Source organism: Nannospalax galili, unplaced genomic scaffold (assembly GCF_000622305.1).
Source record: "Nannospalax galili isolate Female #2095 unplaced genomic scaffold, S.galili_v1.0 scaffold247, whole genome shotgun sequence".
NCBI classification, from domain to species: domain Eukaryota; kingdom Metazoa; phylum Chordata; class Mammalia; order Rodentia; family Spalacidae; genus Nannospalax; species Nannospalax galili.
The window spans coordinates 1,878,170-1,902,339 of NW_008356952.1; the positions used below are offsets into that span (position 1 = coordinate 1,878,170).

Below are 24,170 nucleotides of genomic sequence, written 5' to 3' on the forward strand. Positions count from 1 at the left end.
TCACATATAAATAAAAAATGTCAGTCATCATTTCAGAAAATTGTGAAACAAAAATGATAAATTTTCCAATTATCATTTACTCGCAAATATTTATTGATATGACACTATCACAAGCTACAGATGAGCAGAAATCTTTATAGCCATGTGGGGATGATGTATCATGATGGAGGTGTCAACTTTTTAATGATGATGTAATGGGGATGTTAACCTTAATAGAAATAAATGGAGAATAGGTAGAAAACTTGGAAATAATCATTAGAGTAAAATTTGTGATAAAAGAGAAGTTATACACTTGACATGGAGACAGAGTTATACATTTGCAAGGTTTTACTGAGGAAATCACCTAAAATGTACAATGGACAGATATAGTATTAAAAGAAAGTGGTACGCATGTGTGTGTTTATGTGTGCCACATGTGAGTGCATATATAAGATGTATTAAGTGGAGTGTGTATATAGTATGTGTGTGTATGTAGGATGTGGTATGTAGGATTTGCATGTATATGTGGTATGTTTATATGTATGTGAGATGTGTGTGTGTGTGCTGTGTGTATATATGAGATATATGTATGTATGGTGGGAGGACATATGAGTATGTGTGATGTGTGCACATGTGTTTGCCTAGAACACTTGAAAAGTTGTGAACAAATGTGTGCTGGATATCTTTAGTTGTCAACTTAATAAACCTGGGTACAGGGAACCTCAATTGGTCAATTGCCTCCTTTGGACTGGCCTATGGCCATGTATGTGAGGCATCTTCTTAATTATTGAGTGATGTGGGAGGGCCCAGTCCCTGTGGGTGGTGCCATCCCTGGTCAGGTGGGTCTATGTTATATAAGAAAATAGGTTGATCAGGGGCCAGGGGAGCAAGCCAGTAAGCAGCTTGCCTCCATTGCCTGTGCTTTAGCTTCTGCCTCCAGGTTCTTGCCCTGAGTGACTACCTTAGTCTCCCTCAGTGATGAACTGTGATATTGGGTTATAAGCCAAATAAACCCTTTCCTCCCCAAGTTGGTATTGGTCAGAGTGTTTTGTCACAGCAATTTGAAACAAACTAGAACAATATGTCTATTGAAATATTGGTGGAAAGAAAAAAGTAGAATAATTAATCACTGAGATCATTTTAGAACTGAAAACAAGGTTCCTCATATTGAAAAGTACAATCCGAGAGCCTATCTGGATACGTAAAATAAATGTGACCTAAACACCTGTAGTTAAACTTGAGAACAGAGAATAAACAGAAAGTTTTAGCGATCAGAAAAATACAAACTCCACAGATCATAAATTAAAATCCAGTGTTAAAAGCAGTATTCTTGGAGAGAAACTGCTGATTTAAATTTTAGAATTTTATGTCACAGTATGCACTGAAAGCAACTGAAAGTATGAATTGAATAAGCAGCTTGTAAAATTGAAAAACTTGAAGAACTAAGACAAGAAAGAAGGTGTGACATTTAAAAAAGAAAAGCAGAAATTTTTGTTATTAACTCTGTAAAACATAAAAGTACTCTCTATTAGAAAGAAAATGCAAGACTACATGAAAGTAAGAAATGGGAACAAGGAAATAAGAGAAGAAATATAAAGCACCGAGAGATATTTACAAATTCAAACCAAAGAGCGGAAGGTTGAAAATCTAGGAGTATCTCAGTAGATAAGGTTGTAAAGAATGAGCACACGCGTTCTGCAGGACCTCCACTCTAGCCAGCGGTCAGCTTTCTTTCTTTAGGGTCTTTTTGTTGTTGTTTGTTTGTTTGTTTTTCCCCCTTTATCCCTGACAGGCCTGGAACTCACTGTGTAAACCAGGCTGGCCTCCAACTCGTAGAGATCTGCCTGCCTCTGCCTCTGGAGTGCTGGAGTTAAAGGTGTGCACCACTATGCCTAAATAATGGAGGAGGATGAACAACAGGGATTTTGACTGTCTCTGTGGTATTTACTTCTGTGAAAGTTAAAGCAAAGGGCAAAATGTCATGATTTGTTAAGCATAGTGGTGTGTACATGGGTTTCATACTACAGTACGTATATCTTTGTTTATTTGAAACGAAAAGAATGTTAGGCTTTCAAGACCAAGTGCGGACATAGTGTAACGTTTATGGAACAGCCACGCCAGTTTCAAGCTGCATGGTCACTTCCATTAGGTGGCCCCGCTCCCTTAGAAGAAGAGTCCAGTTTCCTTAGCAGACCTACGGCCCTCACTGTCTACCCCGTCTTGACCCTGCTGTTCATTCTCCCCCACCTAGCTCAGCTCCACTGCATGTTCTTTGTACCTCACAGAATTCAAGCTTTTTACCTTTTCTGTTAACAGCATGCCTTTTGGATTACTGCTGTCTTTTTCTGATCCTGGGTAAAATCTAGGGACAACTTTTATTTGGTGTCTGAAAGGCCTTTTGGTTTTGCTCTTGACCTAGTAATTCGTCAGCTCAACAGAACTGTCTTTTCCTGGCATTTGATGGGTGTGTATAGTTCATGTCACTGTGACCTGATTACTGTGTTGGATGGTCCCCATTCTCCGGGTGGCAGTGTGCCCAAGAGCAATTGGTAGTTTTGTAACTCCGGCTATGGGCCTTGGAAATAAATGTCAGGAGGTCAGGCTGACTTCTAATGTGCCAACCTTGGGTGCTGAATTATATACGACTACTTTTAAAGAGAAGCTGAATCTGCCGTTTAGAAAAGAAGAAATCAATTCTCAACAAGAATGAACAGAATTGTCATTTTGGAAATGGTTCTTGGAATGAACTTTCCTAATCTATTATAGAACCTCATTAATCCATGAAACTTTTTTAAAAAGACAAAAACCAAACTCTACTACTAATGAGAATAATGCCCTGTGCATGTACTGTTCATGTTTCTCTGTGTGTGAGTGTGATGTGTGTGTGTGAGTGTGGGTGTGTGGGGGCTGTGGCATAGCTGATACACATTTTGGGGAGTCAGTCTCCTTCTGCAGTAGATACAGTGATTGAACTCAGGGTCATCAGGCTTGCACATCAAGCTCTTTTACCTACTGAGCCATCTTGCCAGCTCTATTTTTTAAAAAGTAATCATTGACCTTGTCCAACCCCTGCCACCCTAGTGTTCAGTGCCCTTGTTTATTTACTTATCTTTAAGCAGAAGTTTGTGAAAATTGAACATCTTCAAGCATTTTAAGATTTAAAAATTTTTTCCTAGTAATAAATGAGTGTTTCTTTGGTTTCTTAAGGGCATTCTACTTGGACAAGTCAAATTCACCACCAAGCTCCACTTCCAAAGCTGCCTACGTAGATAAGGTAAAAAAAAATATTACATTTATTGATGTTGTCATCCACACACTTCCCTCTTAGTTTTTCTGCCATTCTTCTTGAGCACGAATTATAGACATTTGCAGTCCCCAGTGTGTTACCTCAGTCATAAAATGTTATTTTAGGCCATTCATCTAAAAGCTGTGACAAGTAAATCGTGTCCCGTCTAAGGAGATTCCTCCCCAGCATGTTGCACTCTTTCTTTTCAGCTCATGAGGCCTCTCAACTCTTTAGATGAACTTTACCGGCTGGTTGCTTCATTCATCAGATCCAAACGCACAGCTGCCTGTGTGAACACAGCATGCAGCGCCTCTGGAGTTGGGCTGCTGTCGGTTTCTTCGGAGCTGTGTGACAGGCTTGGTGCCTGTCACATTATCATGTGTAGCAGTGGTGTGCACAGGTATGTGGCTTCCCTGCTGCTGTCTTTCTTGTTCCGCATTTTATTTGGGCTACACAAAATTAAAACGGGAAATGTTGAAAGGAGTCAGAAATGTTTGGGGTGCAATTTGACGTTTTCTGGTTGGGATTCTTGTGATTTTAATACTTTTAGTCACAGCAGTTAATGGGATCCTATATTTATACCAGGGTGGCCCAGATTCTTATCCCTCTCACATTCATGTTTTCATATAAATATTTTCAGCCCCAAATGTACATCTTTCTGATTCCCTGCATGAATTGGCTTATTTGGAACTGAAATCAACTAACCCAATGGCATTTCTTTTGGGGTGCTTAGCAGACATTTGTTTGTTCAGTGACTCACAGCCCTAGATCCCAAGTGCCCCAGCCAGATGCTCTTTGGAGCTGCTGCTGTCGTCCTCCTGTGGTCAGAAAAGTCCAGGAGCTCACACAATAGTCTCATGCTCTTCATGAGAATTCAAAACAACTGTGCTCTCTCTGGGGCAGTCAGGGTATGCGCAGCAGAATCAACCACCAGTGGGAGCGGGCAACCCCAGCTCAAGTCCCTCTTCATAATCACCTGCTCCTCTTCCTCTCTTCACGAGGCAGTGAAACCTTGTATAGATAGGTTTAGCATTCATTTTAATCTAAGTAGGGAGCTGGTCTCTGTCACAGCACATAGTTTCTTCTTGGCACTAGGCCATTTAGACTTTGAAGGTGTCAGTTGCTTATTTATTCACATTACTCTGTACTTTATGCAAATGATTTTGGTCAGTGCAATGTAACATCATTCAACGAGGGTATTGTTGGAAGACGAAGCACAAGAGCAGATAGCAAAAATCTAACCATAAAAGTAATAATAAAAACCACAAGGATGAAAAGATACAAAAGCTAGAGTACAAGAGAGTACATAATTTATAAAAGTTAAAGCTAAAGAATAAGATTCGGGGGAAAATTGATCTTGCATATGGTTAGTTCTGAACCATTCCAGGAAATGATTTTTAATTGTGATTGTAGTTGCAGAAAGGGGAGAGATTTCATTCGAGGCAGCAGCCTGTATCTAGTCTGTGAAATTCCGTTTTGACTGCATATGGTCAAGCTCTAGTTTGGAGCCCAATATACTGTGCATAAAATATGCAAGATTATTTCTTTAAAAGGCAAGTCACATAACCTTTTTACTAACAGAGAAATGATCTCTGGCATTTCTGATAACTTTAATCATTTAAGCTATCCTTGTTCATTCACTCATTCATTCTTTCTTCATCTTATCTATGTTTACTGAGCACCAATTATATGCCTACACTGTTATAGTTGCTGGGCTTACTGTATTGAAATAATAAAGTCCAGATTATTAATATAGTATGCATTCCATTGTGGAGAAATGGGTTATAAAGTAAACAAACAAATATGATATGTGGCAGGTGGATATACAGCAAATAACAGAAGTCAGAGTGGTAAAAGGCACAGGATAGGAAGGAAGCCGGGGAACACCTTCTGAGGGTGCAGAAATTTCCTAAGAGGCCTGGATGAAGTGAAGAGTGGGTTGTCCACTCTCTCAGATGCAGTCTTTCAGTCATCAGGAGAAGAAGAACAAATGTCCTTAGGCAGAAATGTGCCTACTGGGTGCAAGGAACAACAGGGAGTCCATGGTGGACTTGACAAGATGCCATCACCTTGATAATTTGTTATTGTCTTACCTTAGTTCAAGGTCATATTTACCAGCTTAGAACAAATAGACACTTCCAGCTTTGGCCTTGCAAACATGAACTCTTAACTCTGGGTTAATTTGCTGAAAATTAATGAAACTAAATCTGCCATTTAATGCTAGCAATCATGAGCAAATTGTCCAAAGTACTTTCACAAACATTCCAGGGGCAAGTTTTGAATTTAACAAGTGTTATATGAAACCAATATCAACATTACATAACTTCCACAGTTACTGGGTTCATTGAATTGTAAGTAATATTGAAATATTTTTAGAAGTTTGACTTTCTTCATTTCTGCAAGAAAAAAAATAGAGGTTTGGGTAATTTACTTCAGGAGAAATTTACTAAAATGTAGGCAACCAATGCCCCATGACAGTGGCTGAATTTAAATTTAAAGCTATTTTAAAATCATGTTTTATTTTTACATTATGCAGAATAAGTTGGGAATTTCACATAATCTTTAATTTTTCAGTAAAGGCTTTGCTTAGATTTTTGTCCATGAAGATAAAATGTGTGCTAATTTACATTGGAAGTCAGAATTCCACAGAAGGCTGTTCCTAAAATAATCCTTTAGTAATTCTAATTCAGGCAGCTAGAGAGGAAGCCAAGCAGATCCACACCTGCTGGAAGCATTAAACACCGAGGTTTACCATCAGGTTCCCACAGAGAGGAGAAACTCAGTGTAATCAAATGTTATGCAAGTAACATTTTATCATTTAGTTTTAAAACCAAGATAAGAAATGGCCAATAATACTTAATATCCACATTAGTCAACTTACAGCATTTTCTGATTGGACTGGGTGAAAAAAAATTAAAATATTTTAAGGTATTAAGTTACACTAAATAGGTTCGCTAAGAGAAAGATTTTAGAAGGAAGGTAGATTTAATTTGCATTAACATATATATCATCTACATGTTTTAATGCCAGCCTGACTTGGATACCAGAGTCATATAAATAGTGCATATGAGACTGGGAGAATAGAGTTCAAGATGGATTACGAAAATCTTGTGGCACTTAGCCTGGCTGTTCCAGGTGATCCTCTGTGTGCACCTGATGGTCTCCTCTGCCATTCAGTGATGTGTAAGCTCTCCATTGCAATAAATAGGTCAAGAATCGGATGGGCTCTTTTTAAAGTCAGGTTTTCTTTTTCCATTTAAAAATTATAAATTTGGTTAAATGATGATTTAGTCATGGAAATTTTTCTTAAAGTTTCTCCTGGAATGCCCACTGTTTTCATCTTGCATCCTCTCACAATTTCTATCAGATACTCCACATTTATACAGTGATTTTGAATATATAATAAGGGGTGATTAGATCTCTTGGGGAGTAGATGAGCTATCCCAAGAAAGGGTTGTTACAATAGTGAGCTTGTCCCTTTTGTCTTCTGATATCTAGCACATCTAACTTTCAGTATCAGATGATAAAGCTGGAAGGCACTCATCAGATAGAGTTCTTTCTCAGCCTCAATTTTAAGAACTAAATCACTTTGTCAACTGCCCTGTCTCATCTATTCTGTCATAATAGCTTCAAAAGGCATGTTTTTTTTCATTGTTTTATTTCCTATATAATATTTCAACCCATGAATCCACCACCATTTATTGAACTCTTAGTTTAGTAAATTATTTGTTTTGTCCCCACTGCAAATAATATGAACACAAAAGCGTGTGTTCATATGTACTGTTGTTTCTTAGGCTGAATGAAAACAGAAATATCCTCTAGTAAGAATGACTGTGCCACAGGATTTAAAGCTTTTTTGTTAATATATTGTAGTTTAGGCTCCAAAAGGAATTACTCGCAAATATAATACAAGCAGTAGAGTGGGCGACTGTGTGGCAGTCCGTGTTGTAATATCTGCAGAGGGCAATGAAATTGGACTGTATTTTGTTATTTTTTCCTATAGGTACAATCATATTTCTGTAGTACTTGAATCTATCCTTCTTTATTAACAAATGAAAGCATTTTCTGTCTTTTGAATTTCCTTTCCTACAGAGACTTATGCTATTTATGTTGTGTACATACTTGCATTATACACAAAGTTATTTTTGTTTTCCCAAATGGAACTTTTGCAAGGTATTGAAGCAGCTCTGTGGCTTTTCAAGCCTTCTTCTGTACCCATGCCAATTTTTTTGTTGAAGGCAATCAAAAAGCTTGCTACAGAGGTTTCTAAATTTCCTTTTTATTTCTTACTGCAGCATCCTTGCATTCAGCTGGTATTTTAATTTTTTTAGGTTTTTTATTCCCATCCCTATTTAATAGCCACTGTCTTTGCTTTAGACAATATAATTCAGTATCCTGTAAATGCTATTAAGTCCCAAAGCGTGTGTCTCCCTGAGTCTACAAAATGCTTTTTTCTCTCCCACTATATTAGAATCTGCTTCTTCAGCTGCTGAGAAGAACTGAGGAGTAGAAAATTCCAGAGGTTCCTTGACAGGATACAAGAAATGTTAAAGAAATTTCTAGTGAGGGCAAGGTGTCTGGGACCATGGCTAGTTTCTCTAAGACTTGTCTTAAGGCTCTTCTCACTCTGATTTGTAGTGGTAGCTGACCCATGTTGTCAGAGTCTTGGTGTGGCTGCCAGGCAGGTGGTAGGTGATTTGAGTGCAGGGCTCATGAGACTGACTGGCCTGGGATGCCTTTGATCCAATTCTTCTGCACCTAGGGATTACTTTTTGTCTTCATGATTTCTGGGAAGATTGAATTTCTTAGGAAATCAGGCCCTCCATTTTTAATTAACTTCGCTGGCATTCTGTCATCAGTGGAAGGTTGTTAGGGGCACACTGTATTGGGGTTTCATGGAACCCACTTCCCTCTGTATCATAGCTATCCTTGTGTAGAACTGCCCACAAGTGTGAGAAGGGCACAGCCTGTGGCTGCCATTGTTTGAATATGCAATACTGGTGAATTACTGTCTGCATGCATAATCCAGCATTAAACTTTTTTAAGGCATTCCTGAAATACATTTATTAGTATATTAATAGCTTATTAGGAAGTTAAAACATATTTTCCTATTTAACATTATAAGTGATGGTTGGATTCCCAGAGAGATTCCCTGCCCTACACCAGTCATCAGAGTCCTAATTGTGTAATCATGGTGCAGGACCTGGAGTAAGAATAGAAGCATTTGTTAAGAAAATGAAATCCAGAAACTCAGATATAAAACAACTGTAAAGAAAATCGTATTAGCAATGTTGCTAGTGGAATAGTTTTTACTTCAAATGAAGATGAGTAGTGTGGTGACTTGGTTCATATCAACAGTTCTAAAAATCTTTCTCAGGTAACAATTTTAACAACCACTTTGAACTTTTAGAGGACTCTTTCTTAGTATATTTTATTCTGTCATTACTATGACATCAAAGGACGAATTGACAAATGGGCTCAGATTAGGTAATGCAAAATCTTATGAAAGTAGAGCATTCAAGGTAACCCAACTTAGGTAATCAAAGAGTCCCAACAGGCAGACAGGGAAGCTGTATCTCTTTTACTTTGTGAAGATATATTAAGTAAGAGGACTTGGTTTACTCTGGGGGTTTCCATATGTAGGTTAGAGTCTGTGTACAGGCCAGAAAAGAATAAATCACCTCCACAAGCAAATAAAAGCTTCAAATGTATCCATTATTTTTTTTGTGCAAAGAATATTTTAAGAGATATAACAACAGAATTAGAGATGACGTTTGAATTTTAAGTCAGAAAAAGATGGTTTAATGAAACATAAAAAAATTTTATGCGAGCTTCTAATCCAAGGATTTTATTTAATACTAGTAAGAAATAGCTTTAAAATTTAATCTAAATACTTCAATAATGTGTCTCTGATAATTAATATACCCTACTAGTAAAATCTTGAAAGCGCTATCTTTTCATAACTGTAGATATTAGTCTCAGAAGTTCTCTTCCTTAGAGGTAAATACAGAATTTTAAATATTATGGACTTTTAAAATGGGCAAAGAAACATTGAAACTTCCTGCTGATGTAGATAATCAGATAAATAGTACAAGTGTACGCTGTTAAAATAATAGAGAAAAATTTCATATTTCATCCCTGATAACAAAAATAAAAGATAAGGTTTCTTGCCTTGAAAATGTGCTCCCATTTGCAAATGTATCATTCTTATCACTTAAATTTTTGTTTGCTTGGTTGATACGAATCTTGAGAGGTCAGTACATGAAATTATTTGATTATAAAATGTCTTTTGTTCTCTAAAAATTAGATGCATTGTGAACAACTGTTAATAAAGCATGATTTCTGAGAGTGACATCTCACTGCAGGGATCTAGTTCTGACATCAGGATTTTTGTGATTGACCGAACAGGCCTTAACCTTAGTTTATGTAAAACCAGAGTTTCTACATGACTACTTTCCTTCATGAAAATAGGAAAAGTCAAAGTAGTTGTGATGCTAAAGCCATTTCACACGGGCACATATACTTCATCTGTGTTGGCCAAAATAAACTCTACTCTTTGATTGTATTCCCAATAGCTAAGTGTTTGTTACTAAATTTATGCTTGCTTATTTAACACACTGATAAATACAGAAACTACTTTAAAAACTATTAAACAGGTTCTTCAACATTTATATTAAATAAGCTAAAGCTATTGTTTCTCCTAACCTACAAAATTATACTAAAACAAAGTCTCATTCCAGTCATTTTGCTGTGATCTACTCTTGAAGGCTAGGGGCTAGTGACTACATAACTAAATTATAATTTCTAAAAAACTAAGACATTCCCATCTTCCAGATGACAGAAGAAATATGGCTGTGTCACAATGCAAATGCTTCTCTCGGATAGCATGGAGAAAGTAGCTTCTCCCTATGTGTGAGCCTGGGGCAGGAGAGAAGGGAGTATGGAGGAAATTGAAGAAAAGTGGCAATGTCTGCTTTTACAGTGTTAACTTTTTTATTTGGAGGGGAATGGGGTTTGGGAAAGAACCTTCTTATGTAGCCCAGGCTGGCATATAATTTCTATGTAGCCCAGGGTGGATTGGGAAGGCTCTTTAGCCCTAAGGAATAATATGAAGAGACCACTGAGGCATGAGACAGCTATGTGACCCCTTTGACTGGGGCTCATGGAATGGTGTGCTGTCCCTGGGTCGGTAACCAAGAGGGAAGGAAGCTGGGATGTAAGAAGTGACTGATGCAGGCAGGGGTTGGGGGATGGAAGGCCTGTTTGCCAGGTTACATGCTTTGAACTCCTTCTTGAGATTCCAAGGGAGCAAATGAGTGGTTTTTCAGAAAAGTATTACATGAGTATATATTTTTAAATACTCTAAATGTGATGATGAGTAATGCCATGCTCTATAATAAAGTAGCTATGGGGGCCAGGGAGCAGTAAGATTTCATAGTAAATATAGCAAGAGATAAGGTGCAGATGACACGCTGGCATGGGCAGACATGCAGGTGTCACACCGTAGCAAAGACGACTAGATGACCGGCAAGAAGTAGAGAAAAGGGGAGCAGGAGGCTCAGTCAGGTTATTCTAGAGAAACCAAAGTAAAGGATTCTGTCATAGAAGAATGTTTATTATGGAACTGGCTCACTGAACTATGGAAGCTGAGAAATCCCACAATAGGCCATTGAGAGGAAAACATGAAGACTGGTAGGAGTTCAGGCCCAAAGGTCTGAGATCCAGTGAGGTAGATGCCATACTCCCAGTCCAAGGCCAAGTCTCAGTAGCCAAAAAGCCACCCATGAGTCCTAGAATGCTGAGATGGAAGGGTGGAAGAGAAGCGGAGGGGAGGGGGAAGGAGAGAGAGAGAGAGAGAGAGAGAGAGAGAGAGAGAGAGAGAGAGAGAGAATATGAGACTGCAGCCAGTTAGATGGTCCTTTCCCACCCTGAGGATGAATCTTCCCCACTCCAGTCATGAATGCCAGTCTTGTCCCAAAACCTCCTCACAGGCACATCTGGGGTAGCCCAATCATGACAACCAAATGCCATACCACCTGAGTGTTCTTTTGAGCAAACAGAGGTGGGTTTGGTGCCTATGGAGCACTATGAATAATGAACACAATGTCTGAAAAATACTGCTCTTCCAGGTTTCTGCCCTCTGCCCTGTAATTCAGTTGAATTGGCATCTAACATCAGCCCTCATGGAAGGGAACTCATGAGTGAAAGGCATGGGCAAAATAATCCAGGCCAGGAAGAATAAACCATGGAGAAACAGAGTCACACTGGTTGTGTTACAGGTCCTGACCTGCATACAGCTGCTTCATGTTCTTGCACACTCTTACAAAGCCAACACTCAAGGTACCTAAGCACTCAGTTACCCAATGCCAAAGATCAGTGATCACCTCTCTTCTAGGTCAGGGAAATCATACTTTAGTGTGCTGGAACAGAAGGATAAAGGGCTGTGGAATGTTTTCATGCCCTGTGGTTGGTCTTTAAGCCTAGGTTCAAAGATATATGTGGAGAACTCGGAGAGACTGTGTTAGAAGTTGTAATAGAAAGTGCCATTATCTTTAATGAGAATTTCATGGCTAATTCCCTGTGCAGTGCTGAAAATATGCCCCCTTAAACTCGATTGCTTTTTTGCCTTAAGATAGATAGAGGGAGTGAAGTGTTCAATTTAACTCTGCTCCTACTGTCAGGATCTCGGCCCAGCTGTTGCCCATCACTCCTACACTCTGCTCTGTTGTTTTACACACACTCCGCTCTGCCTGTCCTATCTTTGCTTTCTTTCCAAGAACCCATTAGCCCTTTGCCTTTTAGCTCTCAGATGATCAGATATAGAAATCACTGGAAAATTTCGCCAAGTCTATCTATTTGACAAGACAATATGATAATGTTGAAGGCATTAATACTTACCCAGTGGTTGCTCCTCAAAAAAAAAAAAAAAATGCTTCCCAATGGGTGACTTTTGGATTGTATCTTCATGCAGAAAAGTATTTATGTGTTTCATTAACAAAAGGGCTTCTCTGTTACGTGAGTGTTGGCTTTCTGAAATACCCATTGACTTTGGTAATTTTTCAAGCTTTCTGTTTATCACAGAAACATTTCTAAGGGTGAATGGGGTGAGCAAGATCAATAGGTCAGCAGCTGGCCTTTCCATATTAATTTTTCGGGGGCTCTGCCTGCAGAGAGCCAGAGCAGCTAGTTGGGACTGATCGCTGTTTAACATCTGCATTCACCCCCAGGTGTACAGTTTTCTTTAGTGTAAGGCGATAGAAGTGAGAGGGGAAATATGTCTGGGCATCAAGAATGAATTGGTTTCTTCAATCAGTTGCCTCATGCTTGTCAGTAGGCTTTTCACAGCAGTGCTCTGTGCGCCAGCATTAAAGATAATTAGAAGCCAGAATAAATGTGATCATTGCAGGTCTGAACATGCTTTGCACAGAACAGTGCATTTTATGTAGGAAAATGCAAATCTGCGGTAGAAAAGGAACACATTCTCCTTCCAATTTATACTTGCTACTTGATTGCTTTACAATCGATACACTTAACTTAGTGTGTTTCAGAACTAGTTCCCTTTTAATCATTAGCCTATTTTAGTACGACTACAAGGTCTACATCCAGAGAAGCAATTTGAGCTGCCTGGATTCATTTCTGCCAAAACAATGCATTTAAAATACAAATGCCAAACCCAAGATTGTAGTACTGAATTATGGATGTGGGGAGCTCAAATTCTCTAATGGTATTAAACTATGCAATATGAATTCCATGTAGTGAAAAAGAGTCTTGGGTTTTGAATTAGAAAATGGTTTTTGAATCTAGTTACTTACTTGCTGTTTAAGCAAGTAAATGATTATATAACCTGATCACAAAGCTGCCTGAAATAAAGGGGAATGAGTTCTTTGTTATAGAGGTGGAGCGAGCATTAAACGAACAGTACACCACCACCACAGGATCTAGCAACAGACAGCAGCACTCTGGTTTTCTATTGAAATTGTGTTTTTGACAGTGAACATACCTTCTTGTTACAGAGTTGCAAATTTGAAACATGTCCAATTGTTTCATTTTTTTTTTTCATTTTTACAGTGCCAGAGATGGAACCCAGGGCCCTACTCACACTAGGCAACCACTCTACCACTGAGCTATACCCACAGTCCACAAAACACTGCTGCTAACATAGAGGAAATTCTGTAAGAACTATCACTATCAAAAATCATAGTAAGGGTCATCATGGTCATCATAGGCAAAGAGAGGAGTGGGGAAGTTACAAGAGTTAACAGTTCTGATCCTGAGATAATTCACAAATGCCAGGCCTTATTAGTGCTTATTTTTAGAAACCTCTCTTAATACAGACAGCCACTCAGAGTAGCACAACAGCTCCCCTTGAATTCAAGCAGTTTTCTTTCCTACAGTAAAATTCCATTAGAATACAGACAAAAGTTTAGGATTTAAAAAGAGGCAGGTGTTAACCTTTGTTCATTTATTGATATGATAAAGACTATTTGTTAGACATTGCTGTGTGCCTGGATCTGAGCACCACCATGAAGGGGGATTTGAGATTTCCCGTCTTCCCAGCACTTAGATCTTCCAGAGGAAGCCAGACAGTAGCAGTTTAATAATGAGAACAGGAGAAGGATAGCTGGAGGATTGGACTTCTAAGTGAATGGTCTCAGAACAGGATGACTAGAGGTAGCAGCTTTGTGTGGCAACTGTATGTGTCAATATGTAAGTATGTATGTATGTATGTATGTATGTATGTATGTATGTAGTTAGTGAGATTTCTCTGAGGCACAGTTAACGCCAATTGAAAACTTTCCCTAATAGCATTAACATAAGATTTCTTAATCAATTATAATGTATATGTCCCAAGTAGGACCAAAATTCATCCAGAATTGTTAGCCATAGATATGGTAGAACCAATGATTATAACTAGAGAAAATGAAATGGAACCATTGATTATGTAAGAAAAATTATCTTCCAAGTATAAGATATAAGGGAACCTGTGATTGATTTTACCAATGTTTATTATTCTTTTAATGCATTTTCTCTATTTCTGAATATATTTAATAAGTGAACACTTCTTGAAAAAAATTGATGCCAGATTTAGACTACTAAGCAATTAATCTTGTCTTTTAGGAATACACACCTACTATTAGCATATGTTGAGTTCATGTAAATTTTCTTTTTTAATTTAAGAGTTCATATAATTTTTCAATAAATGTGTATTGAATGTTTACCAAGTATCAGGAGGTAGGCTGGGGTCTAGAAAGACTTCAGTCATCACAAACCTAGTCCAACCTACTGGAGATGTGGTAGTGGTCATATTAATGAAATTTGATAATTATAGAATGTATTATATATTTTATGCTAAGAAAATGAGATGAGTTAGCTTATGTAATCTTGAAAACAATTCTCTGAGATGTATGTTATTAATAAACTCAATTACAGAGGAACACACATAATTTTAAGAGATTAAGTCACTTGCTCAAGGTCACATATCTATCAGCAAAGTCAGAACTCTACACAGAAACTTTTCTCTGATGTCTATGTATATATGCACCTTCCAGATAAGTATGGTACATTACTAGAGGTATAGTGTATGACTTTAACAAGGGTACATGAAAGCATATCAGTGAAGGAGCAGTTCCTGGGAACTAGGGAGTTCATAGTTGATGCATGGGGTAGAAACTGGCAAAAGCAAAGATTGTATTGTGAAGACCTTATGTCTCATCCGAAGAAGTAGGATGCCATGCAGGGGTCTGCATTTTCATTTGCTCTGGAAGAAGATCACCTTCTTGGGGGGACCAATGAGAAGAGACCAGACAGAAGGGTCAGGGTGATGCTGCACCAGTCTAGACAAGTGATGGTATTAGCAGTATAGCTAGCCAGGGGTATGTAAGAGATATGAGTAAGGCTGAAGTGTACTTTGTAAGATACAGCAGCACAGTGTATTGATCTTCTGGAATGGACAAGTTAAACTTGGTAACTTGAGCTGATGAAATTCATCACTCTAGTGGTAAACTGTAATAGGCCATCATAAACTAGACAAAGATTTTTGAAAGCAATCATTTTAATCTTGACCACATTTACTCTGGGGTGGCCATGTAAAAATGAAAAGGTTCAGATCACATTTTAAAATTTCTTCTTTGTTTACCTCTAGTAAATTAAACAATTTCTGTGCCTCATTTCTCTTCTTTCTCATCAAGTCAGTGAATCTCTAACACATCTGTTTAGATTTTTTTCTTATAGTTAAATAAAATGGGGCCACAAAAAGGCACAGGAAGGAGAAGCAAAATCACCTAATTTTTGAAACAGGTAGACATATGTCTTTAGTTCAAAGATTGTTAAACTGATGGGACAGAAGTTCAAGTGATGCCCTGGAATGTGTAAAGTCAGGTGACTGCTGGTACCTCACTCTTGTCATAAGAAGCTTCTGTGTGTCCAAGGACAATATGCAGAGTCACCCCAGAGCCACTCGTGTACCACTATACTGCACTCATCATTATCTTGGGGTGCTGGTTGTACTCTTCCACAATTTGAATGTTGTCCGGGTAACTTCAGCTTAAATAAAGCAGCACCAAGAATCACAGACAATTAGACCACTAATAACTTGTTCATGGTAGTTACTTAACCAAAGTGACCTGGCTTTTAGTTAAAGGAGACATAAAGAAAGACTCTCACGGAATGGAGAAAATGGTTTCATGTTCTAAGGTCTAAATCCATAACATTCTAAATATAAATCGATAGCTATATAAAGACATATTTCATGTCTTTATAGAAGAACATTATCAAAATTATAGTTTTCCGAGGCTGTCCTTACCAGACTCTGCAGGGTACCTGGCCCTAGGGGAATTGTCTTCCCCCTTTTTCCATGACTGAAGGAAGCAACAGAGCTACAAAAGATAGAATTCTACATCACTGATTTCAATTTAACATACTTATCTCCCTTCATGTTCAACTAGTGCAAAACCAAATCAAGCAGGTGATTATATCAAGCAGGATATTAGCTAGTTTATGTGGAGTGTCAGGGGTCATATCTAGAGCAGCCATTCCCACAGTCAAAACTATTGCTTGACACATGCGCTGTTAAACTCTGATGACCCTTGGGATTCAGGTGTGTGGTTACTAAATACTCTGTTTTTAACAGTTAATAATTAATGCTAATATAAGTATACCAATAAGATCACATTTATCCAAGTGATTCAATTTTATAATTAATCTTCAAAATAATTAAAAAATACAGCTTAAGTAACTTTTGAATTATCAGTATCTATTCCTAAACTTAATGATTCCAGTGGGTTTTAAGGCATGAATTTTAGCTCTGACTGTGTATGTAACATTACTGAGAGAAAGAACAGAAACTTTTAAAGTGCTGTTCAGTCTCTCCCTTGATTTTTCAAATGAGAGAAAACAGATACCAAGAACCACTTACTAAAACTTGCACTTTCTGTTTTTGATTAAATTTTTTCACATCCATATCTACATGATAGTGGCTCTTGATGAGTTGTGGCTACAAATTCAGAGGTTATCATTAGTCTAGTCTTCCATGTGTTATATTCAGTGTGTTGGGGCACACTAGGATCCCAGTGGCCCACCACTACTAATAACAAAAACCTTTGAGATTGCCCTGAGATACAACATGGAATGATTAACTACCAAGCGAGTCCTCAGCATTTCTGACTGTGTGTGTTCTGAGAAAAGATGAACCCAGGTCAGTGAACAGCACCCACACCGCGCCACTCAGCGTCTTATCCTGAATTCTGCACCACCTTTGTGGCCAGAAAGAGGGGATTGCATACTCCCAACTGTTCAAGTTAATGCTTTTTGCCCCCAGAGAGATTGGTGTTCTTGTTCAATACAATTTGAATTAGCATTAAATGTGTCCATAGACCTTTGATGATTTGAAAATATAATTATAATTAAGCTGATGTTTTTGTTATTTGTAGTAAATAACCAAATATTTGAAGGCACTGATGTTTTGAATATTTTCTCTAATTTATTATGAAAGTGTGATGAAAGGTCTTAAAGAGGGAGGATTAATATGTAGAAAAAAATGCTTCAAAGAATGCTTAGCATCTAAAAACTGAGCTAAATGTGTAGTAGATAGGAGTTAGTACGTAATCAAAACACAGTACTTTGTATATAAGTCATTTGGAGGGATGTGGATTTGAGTTTTGGTCATTTGGTACCTGTCACACAGAGAAGTAGAAGTGACAAGAATGCATCCATTCCATATTTTTTTTAAGTCTTAACTCTACAGTTTACATATAAAGTCAGTAACTGACATCTAAGGTGACCTGGAACAAAACCATGAAAAAAAAATCACAGAGAGGCCTGTCGGCAAGAGCAAAATTATAATCAGGTCAACTCTAACCTCAATTCGTAACAGAGATTCAGACAGAAGTTTGTCATTACCTTCGTGTGATTTTTCATATTGTAAAACTTTATCACAAGATTATCTTAATGAACATCCTCTTAAAACAGAAATATAAGTATAAACTTTTTAAAATAGTTAATATTTGATGAAACGAGAAACTAGAATTCACAAATCCTTGCTCCTCAGATTTTCCAAATAAGGAAGAGGTTCAGGAAAAGAATGTGCGGTATTGTGTTAATCAGTTACCTTTGTTAATCAGTTACCATTGCTGTACCAAAATGCCTCAGAAAACTACTTAAGGAAGGATTTATTTTGACTCATTGTTTCAGAGGTTTCTGTCCATTAGCTCTGCTGCTTCTAGGCCTGTGTGTGAAAGGGAAGAACACCATGGCAGGAAGTGTGTGGTGGGTACATTGTTTCAGTTCATGGAGGACATGAGGGAGAAAGGAACAAGAAAGGGCTGGGCAGGTTTGCCGCTGACAGGTACAACCCCATCCTATCACCACCTGCCGTTCTACATTTGGACGGAGTGTCTGAGTGATTTTAAAAGTAGTGTAAAGCAAATAAAATTGGAGAAACATTCCAGACTATGGAGAGTTTGGTGTGATGATACTGATATATAGACTGCAATCAGAAGTTTATGGGAACTGGGTTGAGTAAATGAAGAATACTGGGAGGATGGGGTGGAAGGATCAGGAAGCTGTGATAAGGAACCTTAAAAATCAGAACGAAGGCTAGGGATGTAGCTTAGTGGCAGAGTACTTGCCTAGAATGTGCAAGACCTTTGATTCAATCACTAGCCCTGCCAAAAAAGTACCAAAAACATTTATTGCTGGGGATAGTGGCACATATCATCAAGAACTCAAGGTCATTTTTGAACATTTTTGAATAAATAGTGAAATCTAGGCCAGTCTGGTCTACATGAAACTATCTGAAAAAAAAAAATCAGGGCCAGGAACTTGCTTTTGCAAACACTGTCTTAAGAGTCTGGTGATGCCTTGGGTTCAGAATAGATAAGCTGTTATAGTTGAACCCTTAGTAAATTATTCTGATAATTTGCTTTAATAATTGAGCATTTATATGATGTAGTATTGAAATTTAAATTATTTTCATGTCAACCAGAAAATAAAGAGGAAGGTTACTTACTCCTAAACCCCAAAGGCTAGCCCCAAGGCTCTGCATGTCTGGGGCCAGAATACTCCTTAACCACACCAGCGTTTTCTGTGTGAGCCAGTGTATTGAGCTCTCCTTTTCTGTACCAGAATATTGAGTTCCAGTCTCCTTTGTGAGCAGAAAAAATAAACACTGACCTTAAAACTTTTGCACTTACTCGTCTTAAAATACTTTCCCTCCAAACAACGCCTCTCTGGCCATCTTTCCTTTTGTTACTACTCTGCTTAGTGTGATGCTGCAAAAGTCATGCTCCAAGCAAACCTGCCCTTGCCTGATATTATGTATTTGCTTCTTTGTTTCCTTTTTTGTTTTCACAAACATTTCTCTAACTTAGGTTATCAAAAGGCATGGGCCTTGGCTTTGTGTACTGGTGTGCCCCTAGTGACTGGAACTCCTAAGCTGGAGCTAAGGTTAGCCTTCTTTAAGAAAAATAATAGAAAATTACAAAACAGGAAATAAAAGTTAATATGTATTCAGGATGCCAGAATTAGAAAATCTAGGAATAAAACACCATTGTGTGATTCAGTTCCAGCCTTTCATCCTACGATTTTTGATAACGCTACCTTTGACCACCTTGTCAAATTGTAATTTTGTAATATAATTTTTCTTATGCAGAGAATAGAAAAGTTATTCTAGCTTCTAGCATGACTGAATGAATTTGAATTACTAATAGTTCAGAAAAGCATTTCAATATCGAAATGTATTATTGCTAATGGCTTATAAATTTTTAAGTTGTTAAATTAAAAAAAAAACCTCTATGGAAGTTCTGTAGCATATGAACCATGTCCTTTGGGAAATTATTCACAGATGGCTTCTAGTTTTGAACATTTCCGGCCTTTGCCCGAGCACAGACAATTCCAGTCAGGAGGAGCAGGCTATGTGGATACTGTACCACAGTCTCTGGCCCTTCACCTGCTTTTCAACATGGGATGACTTAGTGCTGTGGGAAAGCGGAAGGAATGCCCTGGATGTCATTGCTACATCAGGATGCTACAATATTTTAGCTCTAAATGGAAGCAACCATGAACTGTATAAATAGGCCCCAGTCAAGCCATCGAATACATCCTAACTCTGATTCCTTTAGCTCAGCTCCAGATATAACCAGCAGCCATTTAAACACTATGCAATACCATATGTCCTGACCGAAGAAGCTGGGGCTTAAAGAAAACAGCAGTCAGAACGTTTTGCAGTTAAAACATTTCACTTTTACAAATTTGTTAAAGAGAGCATGTGACAGTGTAAACACACTGCCATGGCCCCTCCTAGAACCCCACAAAAGATCAATGAAAGCAAATGGTCCTGAAATTGTTGCCTTTCAACTGGTACCAAATTTGGTTCTGCTGTGAATGGAACTTGTAGATGCAAAACAGGCACACAAAAGACAGCTGTCCAGTGAATGAATGAATGAATGAATGAATGAATGAAAAGTACTCCTCTGTGTTTCTTGCGTAGAATTGCTAAATCAGTGACTGGGGAGATAGCTCAGTTGGTAAAGTGCTTAATGTACATGTATGAGAACCTGAGTTCAGTCCCCAGAAAGCATATAAAAAGCCCATCCATGATGGCCTGAATTTGTAATCCCAGTGCTGGGTGGTGTATTGTCTAGTCAATCTATCCTGATCAGCAAGCCCAGGTTTCAGTGAGAGGCCCTGTTTGAAAAACCAAGGTCAATGGCTCCTGAGGAACAAGGTCTAAGGTTGACTTTCACTTCCACATAAATGTGTGTATGCATGTACACACACACACACACACACACACACACACACACCACACAAAGAATTCATAAAGTATTTTTCAAATTAAATTGGATCCATTAACCATAGTTTATGTTTACCATTTTAAATCTATATGAAATATGAGTGATTTGGGTCTATTCTTAATATATGACATACGAAGATTTATTAGCCATAAGTAAAGGTATGCTGACTCCTTTGTCTAAGAGAAATTAGTAATTTCTCTATAATTTTATCACCCATCAAGTGCATGTCCTCACAAGTATAGCAAGACCTATATTTGAAATATTTTAGTATTGAAGACATGGAAGGACTTTCTTTACTGTATATATCTGCCTTTTATGAGAGGCACACACTACTTTGTGACATTGTTTTATTGTCTTGTGACCCCTAGGAAGGAGTTGTTTGAATTTTGTTCTAATGTTAACAGCTAGAAGGAACTGCAAAATTCCAAAGGCCCGTATTTTTTTCTAAAATGTGGCAAAGTACAGATTTATTTAAATTTTAATTACTCTGTGTGCTGTAGAAAGCAGGGATTATTCTAGAAGGGAGATAATATAGCCAGGCAAGAAACCATACTGATTAGGATTTACTTAGCTCCTGGTCTCTCAAATGCTTCTTTATTTTTCTTGCCTAAGGTTACGAGGTCAGCCTCTCTGGTCATAAAAAGCACATAAAAAATCAAATGATGCCTTGTAAAACCTGACTCGGTACGACTTTATGTACTACAGAAAGACCATGTGCTGCTTTTAGGAGTTAGAGCCTTTCAAAGAACACAGAACAAATGCCTCTTCCAACATTGAATTTTGCTACCTGACATTCAGTTTGAGAAAGATAAAGAGCTAGGAGGCAAGTAATGGTCTATGACCCGCCTGGTTGCAGGCTGATTGCTAGGCTTCCCTTCGAATGCCTCATTTAGGATCATAGACTTCTGGAATCTGAGCCTGAAAAGTCAAGTCCTCTGAGAGATCCGGTAACCTGAATTGACAACAAGCAGGATTCCCAATGTTCACAAGATTTTTTTTTCAAAACCATGTCACTGAAAAAACAAAAACAAAACTTTAGTCAGTCCTAGGACATCATTAGATTATACACAGTTAATTTTTGGATATGCTAGAGAAATAAAACATGCATATCCATTTGAGAGTTGATTTATTTCTTTAGATGATAATGTAATTTATTCTAGAAAGGCGAAACTTACCCAAGCATGATACCTCATGCCTATAATCCCAGCCCTTGAGAGGCTGAGGCAAGAGGATTGCTGTGAATTCTAGAACAGCCTGAACTATGTGGTGAGCAGTACGAGATTAGCCAGGTGGTGAAAGTTTATCTAAAAAAACAGGTGAGACTTCAATGACCCTGTCTGACAGCATATTTGGGGGCATATCAATGACCCAGTTGTACTAAAATGTTTTTAAGTTTCTGGCCAGTAAGTTGCTATTATGCTGTTATTTGCAACAACTTGATAATGGGAGGAATAAGTCTGTTTAAAAAGATAGAGAAAAGTTGGTGACAAAAACCTGTCACAGTGTGCTTGTGCAAAGTAGAATAGACAGGCCACACTCTATCAAGAAAGCACAGACATGCCTCATGATTAGAGAAAAAAAAAAAAAAAACAGATTTTTCTTTCTTTGGCCTCATTCAGCTGGTGTAATGAACATTATTGATTAAAATGTTAGGGTCAATAGATTTTAAAATGGAGAAGAGGAGGCCTTACTGAGGAGAAAAAGGCAGTCTATTGAGGAGACAGGCAATTAAATGCTTTGTAGGAAATTGATTTTTTTTTTTTTGCATGAACTGTCTGTTACACTAGTTGACCTTCAGTGGCATAGAAACTCATAAAACACTGAGCATTGTTATCGGACTCAGACACTAAGCACTTGTGAACTTGTAACCTAGAAACTGGTTACGACTTCAGCCACCTGCACACGAACAGTTCTCTACAATGGTTGTGAGGAGGCTGTTTGTCAAGTCGTTCAGCAGGCAGTGGGGCTCAGCATGGTTAGCGAGCAGTTTTGTGCAGTTGCGTAGCCAGTGTTGTCCCGTCTCTCATATTACAAATGATGCCCTAAAGCTCCTTCTCTTTTTCTCAGCTCATCAGTAAAAACCACCAAATGCATTCGATTCAGGGCTACAGTCTCTACACTGAGGAGAAGTTAGATGTCTCCACATAGAAGTAACTGCATTATTATTTGATTTTTTTTTTTTTACTGTTATTTATGGAGGAAAATACTGGACAGATCTCGAAAAATTCATGACCATCTGTAATCCTGGCCCTGAGGAGCCTGAGGAAAAAGGATCATGAGGCCGGTCTGGGCTACATTATGAGACTGTCTCAAGAAAACCAAAATCAATTAACTATCAGTATGTAAAAGTGAATAAATAGAAGTTATTTCTTCTAAATTACATGTGTTATTGATTAAAAATTTAATGAAAGTTTCATTATATGAATATCGTTATTTAATTTTCTGTGGTGAAGTTCTTTTTTTACTCAAAGTTCATTATAGGCTTGTTTCAAATTTAAATTCTTTAACTTATGACCCCAGTAATGTGTCTCTATGGCCTATTTTTAGGCAAGTACTCTATGTAGAAAAATCAGGGGTTGAATTCATAGGTAATTTGATTTTGTCTGGTTTCTGAGGAAGTTAGTCACTCAGAGTGGATCATCATGGGTCTGACTGACTTGCTGTTGCCTTGGCCCACAGGTGCACCCTGAGTGTGACACTGGAGCAAGCCATCATTCTGGCCAGAAGCCATGGCCTACCTCCTCGGTATATTATGCAAGCCACAGATGTGATGAGGAAGCAGGTAAGTCTCCCATGCCGATTTTAGGGGAGTTGTTTTCCTAGACCTGGATTTGCCTTTGTTCATTTATCAGATATCAAAGGTGCCCGGATGTGATGGGCACTTTTACAAGCACATGACTACGGGTAAGCTGTCAATGAAAAGTATGCCTAGTGAGAGCACAGTGCAGGCCCCTAAAGAAAGGGTGTCCGGGGGTCCTGGACACCTTGGAAAGGAGATCCATGCGGCAACCTGGAGGAATAAAGGGAACTGGCAACACAGTGAGACGAGAGTGGGGTGGGTCTTTTGGAAGAGACGAGGTGATGGACTTATGTAATTTCTGGGAACTGTAGGTGGTTTAGTAAGACTGGGTGCAGAGTGGAAGGGGAGAAAAGCTAGGAAGAAGAGGAAGAATTGGAGGCCTTGCTGTCTTCTGTCATCTCCCAGGGCCTTCCAAGCCATGGGAAGTATGCTCATTGTCCTGAAGATAAAGTGCTCATCTCAAATTTTCCATTAGAGGCTCCATAGCAGACTTTGGACTGTCTTTTGGTTTCCACGATACTGGGAGCTGAAATTACACTGTGCAACTCTCAGGAAAACAGAGACATTGTCAGTTCCCTGGGGCTTGCTCCCAGTATTTCACTGTAGAATGTCAAGCCAGCCAATGAAGAAATTGACTGAAGAGGCCCACACCAGGCTGCCACATGCAGTGCAGACCACAGACCAGTGAGTGCACATGCCTTAGAACACATGCTTAAGAGTCCAAGGGTGGGTGTTGTCTGTGAGCATCTTAGAAGGTCAAACGGGGATTAGCTAAGTAAAGGTTAGATCCACTCGAAGAATGTGACATAATGTT

The 24,170-nt window shown here is 38.4% G+C and overlaps 1 protein-coding gene across 7 annotated transcripts in view; it reads left to right on the top strand.

Moving 5' to 3' along the window:
- Prex2 (phosphatidylinositol-3,4,5-trisphosphate dependent Rac exchange factor 2) overlaps positions 1-24,170 on the top strand; it is a 308,733-nt gene that overhangs the window by 270,344 nt on the left and 14,219 nt on the right. For 6 of the 7 annotated variants that reach the window (XM_029556999.1, XM_029557000.1, XM_008854785.3 and 3 more), the window contains 3 exons: positions 3,187-3,253; positions 3,475-3,665; positions 23,236-23,338. In XM_029556999.1, coding sequence (XP_029412859.1) covers positions 3,187-3,253; positions 3,475-3,665; positions 23,236-23,338 — 361 coding nt within the window. Of the gene's footprint in view, positions 1-3,186; positions 3,254-3,474; positions 3,666-22,623; positions 22,707-23,235; positions 23,339-24,170 lie in introns of those variants that run through there. The other variant, XM_029557001.1, reaches the window with a different exon arrangement.